Genomic DNA, 6,693 nt, shown 5'->3' with positions numbered 1-6,693 from the left:
TTCAAGCGGAGTGCCTAAAACCCCCTTAGCTGTTATAAATTCACTGTAAACCACGGCTTCACAAAATAAAACAAAGCAAATAAAGTGTAATGATATTAATAAAAACAGTATTCTTCCACCAAACAATGTAGTTCCTCAGAAACAGTTGTGGTTGCAACAAAGTGGTTGCCAAGCAACAGACAAAGTAAACAAAGGTGTATGTTTGTAGAGTAATTTACAACAGCTTTGAACGCGGCTCAACCAATCAGAATCAAGGACCGGAACTATCCGTTTTATAATTGTTATTATAATATACATTTAAATTATTATGAAATACTTTACAAAAAATGGTTCCGAAACGCTATTATTTCTCCGTGTCTTTATCATTATAGCTGTGGTGTGGACTTCACTATTCCCTAATTAGAACGATTATTAAAACGGTATCTTTTTCCATTATAGCTATTATCCTTGGTGTGACTTCAGTCATTATCGTACTCATCAGCTACTGAACGATTCACACAAGCAATACTTGAGGATGAACTACAGACAGATAACTAACAGAAACACTAGAACGGTCTTTGAAAACATTCATATTAGCAATGGTTCTCAACTGAAGGGTCACAGACAAAAAAAAAGTTTCTGACAGGGTCTTGGACAACATGAAAAAACTATAATAATACAAATAAAATCGTATAATCATGAATGGCTTGGGTAAAAAATAAATAAAAAAATGCTTATTAATTTTAAAAGAAGAGTACTTTGTTCCTTTGGGGGAAGTCGTGGCCTAATGGTTAGAGAGTTGGACTCGTAAAGGTTCGAGTCTAGTACCGGCAGGGATTGTAGGTGGGGGGAGTGAATGTACAGCGCTCTCTCCCACCTTCAATACCACGACTGAGGTGCGCTTGAGCAAGACACCGAACCCCCAACTGCTCCCCGGGCGCCGCAGCAAAAATGGCTGCCCACTGCTCCGGGTGTGTGTTCACGGTGTGTGTGTGTTCACTGCTGTGTGTGTGCACTTTGGATGGGATAAATGCAGAGCATTAATTCCGAGTATGGGTCACCATACTTGGCCACATGTCACGTCACTATACACACACCCAGATAAGATATTGCCCTGTCTGTCAAGCACAGCTACCTTGATATCTACAGCTACCCTATCATGTTCAGTTGCTAAATACACAGCTAATCCTGATTAGCCAAATACAACCACTTAAACAGTATTAAAAGTTGCCCATGGCTTTCCTCGTTAGAATAAATTACAGCGGTCATGAATTCTCAGCAAATAATTGGCCCATGAGGCTCTCCCCAGAGAAAGTCACATGAATACAGCTTGTGTGTCAATGTCTCTGCTAAATTACAGCAGCAGGTCCCAATAGCACAGGCAATCTTTCTCTTTTCTCCAGAGTTATCAAAAACTAATCAGAGGAACTCAGAAGAAGGCTTTGGGATAGTCTTTAAACAATGTGACATTAGTTATGATGCTAATTAAGTCATAGTGAGGACATTTGCTTTCTCTGAAAATAAGTCTCCACAGAGGTTGCAGAACATTAGGACTTTAAAAGACTTGATCAAGAATGGATAGAAGTGGAATAATGGTGAAAACACAAGGTGAAAAACAGGTTTATTGGAAAACATTTAGCATCTTCATACTTATTGAAAAAGATATTGACATACCTCTTTGATCACTGACATGGCTGAAGTAATTCGGACAGGGGATGGTGACCAACTCTCCAATCCTAGCTGATGGCCAGCATGCTAGATCCCATTCACCTGTACAACCTTAAAGAAAGTGAAGAAAAACTGATTAGGAAATAAAATACTGATAAGATATCTGAAAACATACTGCCGTCTAATCATGCTATAATTGGTGATAAAGTCTAGATTGTCTCTTAAATTAGTCGATATAGGCCTGTACAATATCTTTAGTTCTTGACACATCAAACGTCCATTAAATCGGCTTTAATTCACACTGTACTATACCGACAGACAAACAAAAACGGCAACAGACACGTTTGTCTTATTTTGTTGGATCATTGTGTTATCCCTGTCGGCGTCTGTTTGTTGCTGTCTGTCAGTGAATTAGCCTTCAGAGTTCTGATCAGTTCTGGAACTCTGAACAGATAAATTCATGTTATGATGTAACGTAAGTAGTGACAGATCTCTTCTTTCGTATTATGACAAACATTCAAAAGAAACTGACTATAGAAAAAGAAAAAAATCCATCTTAACTGGATGAAGGCAAATCTGATACAGTTAGCTTGCAGTCAATTGTAAGAAAGGGGCTGGTTTAAGCAGACTGAATGATTGGAGAAGTCCAGCATACATCAAAGAGAAGTCTGTGATTTCACCGGATTCGGAAGCTCAAATCATTACATTTTAATAAAAAAAAAAATGTAAAGGTGCTGTATGTAGGATTGACACTGAGTGGAGATTCAAAATATTGGAGAGGGTTTTCACCCAGCCCCTCCTCCTCAGACTTGACGCACACCAGTGGTTGCCAGATTGATGACACCAACAGGAACGAGCGCACTTGACGATGAATGAAATTAAATATGCTGTGTTTTCCGTCAACTGGCAACCCGGGGTGCCAAAATACAATTGGGAAAACTGGCAGTGGTTGGGTTTCACAAACCAAAACAGAGACCGACATTCCGGCCCGGAACGCACATTTTCAAAGGAGAATAACTGACTGTAGCATTGTTTTTCAGATAAACAAGTATGTTAACTTAGCATGTTTCTTAAATATCTGCAAACATATTATGGTATTTTTATGCTTTAGTAGAGTCAAAAACTTACATACAGCACCTTTAACAAAAGAAACATATGTATGAATGTTCACAATGAGATCAATATCATGCATTTAGATAATAGAGTGAATTTTCATTTTATGCTGACTTTAATGTGGTTTACACCACTAAATCCAACTGATATTAAATATTTTATAACAGACTGGGCTACATGACAAAGAAAACCCAATTAAACACTGTGCCATGAGAGAGCGCTTTATCAAAGTTCATCTCACAGTCTGAGAAACCAATTTGCATACTGGTCTAAGATATATTACTCAGGGGAGTTTTATGATTGAGATTTAAATCAAAGGAAACACAAATGACAACACACAACCTTGACGCACAACTTAGCCCATAGATAATCAGACCTTAAACTTACACAACCAGCTTTTGTAATTGCTTTGTCCATTAAGAACAAAATCAATATTAGACTGGGCTGGAATAGGCAGCAATCCTGTTTGATGAGGTTCATGCCCAATAGGCAGGCACTGAAGCTCTTGGTAAAGTCCACTTTAGTAAAGTCCTCTTGGTAAAGTCCACTGAAGCTCTTGGTAAAGTCTAGCTTTTTCACCATACAAATCACACAAATCCCTGTGAATGATTCCAGTAATTAAGGTGCTCCAATATGTGATGTGTTATTAGAATTTGCTATTAAATATATGTTATCATAGCTCATTTGTGGTTTTTGTCTGCCTTAATGAACAGTCATGATAAAACTTGATATCAGTGTTGACCTCCTTTTCATGTTTTTCATTATCACAGCAGAATCAGACATTAATACTGAAATGAAAAAGCAATTCATTTAATTTCAGTTATTTTTATAATAAGCATTGTTAGTTGGAAAATGTTCCACAAGACTATGAGGGACTTAATCACAAAGATTGTGACTGAACTGAACTGAATTCTGTGGGTAGCACATGGATGTGCTCTCAGACCATCTGATGTACTACCTAATCAATGATGGAAAATAATTCATTAAAAAAAACCTATATGTACTTGCTGCAAGCAAAACTACCTGCTGAGGCAGTGCACTGAAATAACTACTGATTTAATCATGACAGTAAAAACACTGATGTTGTGAAGATTGCACTTCACAGAATGACATTTCTACCTAATTAACTAGCATGCCTTTGTAACCTCTTCTGATACCTGATCAGACAAACAAACACAAAACAACAATTATCTGCCCAATTCACAGTATCTATCTACAGTAATGAGAAGAGAGGTTTCAGCTGCATGCAGTCTGTGGGAAGAAATGAGGGGGAAAATATTGACATTTTTGCAGATAAAGCAGCATAGCTTAACTATAGCTTAACTATAAATTACCATGCCACATAATGTGAAAAACTGTACATGGTTTAACATAAATAACTGTCAAATTTATGATTTTAGCAAAGTAAAAACTATGAATTACCATATACTTATTTTTTAATATAATTTATTTTGTTTCTTTTATATTTCTGTTATCTATGATGTGTATTTTGGGTTACATTTTCTGTTATTTAGTTAATGTTTGTTGCATTATTTTAATTTCATGTGCATTATGATGGTTTTTGTCTTTGTACGTATGACTCTGTTCACAGTCTATATACGAGTACTAGCCATGATTTAAGGACAGGTGACTTACAATGAACTCTGATTCATCATGTGGATTTCTGTTATACAACCTGTATTATTATGGTGGTTATCAGTGCATTTTAAGGTAAAAACAAAGTTCCTTTTAAGCAAGTCATTTCACCCGGCTGCCATCTTTGAAACGCCTCTTGGGCAGCTATTTCAGTCATGCAAATACAGCTCCTTCAGTAGTGTGTTTAGGCACCACGCAAACCATGGCAGCTGTAGTGATGTGATGACTTTACCAATTAGCGACTGGCTCTTTTATTTAGAAGGCGGGACTATTCCGTCATGTGCGCATTGCACTTTCTCCTATTCATAAGTAACATGAGTGCACCGTCTTTGCATATCCAAAGTCTTTGGTAAAAATCAGAATTTGTTATATTAGCATCATATCACTTAATGAAATATATGGTTGTAAAATATACACACACTAATATGTCATGCTGCAATACCTGAAACATTGCCACTATATTTTCATAGTGAATTTCTGGCAACCACAGCTATTTCTTTTTTTACCGTGTATTTAACAGGCTATTTTTACAGTGTATATCACCAATATACAGACATCATTGTGTCTTTACATGCCTACAGTTGTCATATAGTGACTTATATGCAGTGTACATACCTGACGTGATGTTTTCCAGCTTGGCCAAACATTCTCTTTTCTCCGCTTCTAGCTCCCACATGACCTCACACATCTGGACAGACAGCATCTGTTTAAATCAATAACACAATCACAAGATTCTGACATAAGATATACGTTTTACTTGCAATAAAACATATCTTAATTTTTGCAGTTTCAGAGAACATTGCATCACATTTCTGAATAGCAACAGACCTTTGATCACATTACAAGCTGAACATAATTACTGTTTGAAGAGAACGAAGTGAAATGGTTGCACATGTGACACTGCCTCTCCCTTTTCCTGAGTGTCATGGAGATTTGATGAAGGGTAGGACCATTCGTGTCATTCCTTCGTTTTTACATAGCAATTTAACAAGTGTAGCATAAGTTCCTGCACTGTACTGAGCTCTTAATAATGTCTCCTTTCACCTCTGTCAATCCCTAAAGGACTAACCTCTGGATATCAACAGTATAAGGTTGAAAAATTCACGACATAAATTATTTGTCTTTAAGCTGTCTCTCTGCAGCTGTATCCAATTTTCCTTAAAAATGTAGGCTTTACTATATAAGAAAGCGCATCTCATGGATTCTTTCATAGAGCACCAGAGGACAGTGAGATTTATGGCTCTGGCAGATGAGGCCATTGAGAGGTGGCATCAATCAAAAGTTCACAGCAGAACTATGGTTACTCCCAAACCTGTCCATATGCTTACAGAAAGTATGACCATCTGGGTCAAATGTTACTCTGGTACCTGAACGGTCAGTATGTGTGATCTACAGCAGTGTTTTACAACTTGTTTTGCACGGCAGTAGCCCCATAAATAATAAGACTCAAGAGCGCCTTCTTCAAAACTGGACCTGAAATGCATCCCCTTTAACTTTTATTATCATTTGTTATGATTAATTTGATTATTATCACTTCTAAACAAAAAACAGTCAATACTACGGGTGAAAACAGACTTATCTTGTAGCACACATAAAATGCTACAAATGTCACAAATTTATAAAACTAGCACATATTAAGCATTATTTTCTTTCTGTTGTATATTTGCAACAAAACAGAAACTAAATCTTTCTATTTACTGGACTGATCTTCAAACATCTTGAGATATGTGCCATTCAAAGTATCTTTTAGCTCAATGCTGTACGTTAAGTCAGTTGAAAGCACAGGTTCTCCATAGTTCATGTATGTGCCCGGAGCAAACAATCGCATTCTTTATACTGTACAGCGTGGTGGGGTGACATATTCAGAAGTAAATTCAGTTGCATGGTAAGCTGTACTTTATAGAGACATGAGTCACTACTGTCTGCAGTGAGGAAGGAGCTGTGATCAAGGACAGTGCTGGCATGGACACAGAGATGATGAGGGTTGTTACCATGGCGTCACAATAAGAGAAGACAATAATTCTTTACACTATTTCAAATAGCATGATTAACAATATGACATCCAGTTTAGATGGTAAACACATGCTGTACATAGAGGAATCTTTCCATTGTAACACTGGTACTGTGAATGCATGCTGTTTGTAGCAGTATAAGTCGGGAGCACTAAACCTGAAGGATTTAAAAGTAAATACTGACTGATTTTCCCTGGTTAACCTGCAGACATGATATGATTCGATTTCTAACATTAGCAGAACAAAAAATAAGTGTTATGTGATGCATTATATATATATATATATA

General features: G+C 36.9%; 1 protein-coding gene across 2 annotated transcripts in view; it reads right to left on the bottom strand.

The window, feature by feature from the left end:
* Positions 1-6,693, bottom strand: part of LOC107718100 (vasoactive intestinal polypeptide receptor-like) — a 37,614-nt gene that overhangs the window by 21,055 nt on the left and 9,866 nt on the right. For both annotated transcript variants that reach the window (XM_016525051.1, XM_016525050.1), the window contains exons 2-3: positions 5,011-5,098; positions 1,654-1,758 (exon numbers count right to left, since the gene is read on the bottom strand). In XM_016525051.1, coding sequence (XP_016380537.1) covers positions 1,654-1,758; positions 5,011-5,098 — 193 coding nt within the window. The remainder of the gene's footprint in view (positions 1-1,653; positions 1,759-5,010; positions 5,099-6,693) is intronic.

Source organism: Sinocyclocheilus rhinocerous, unplaced genomic scaffold, assembly GCF_001515625.1.
Source record: "Sinocyclocheilus rhinocerous isolate Xijiao unplaced genomic scaffold, SAMN03320098_v1.1 scaffold480, whole genome shotgun sequence".
Lineage (NCBI taxonomy): Eukaryota > Metazoa > Chordata > Actinopteri > Cypriniformes > Cyprinidae > Sinocyclocheilus > Sinocyclocheilus rhinocerous.
The sequence above is the reverse complement of the archived record's forward strand: the minus strand, read 5'-3'. Positions and strand labels throughout refer to the sequence as shown.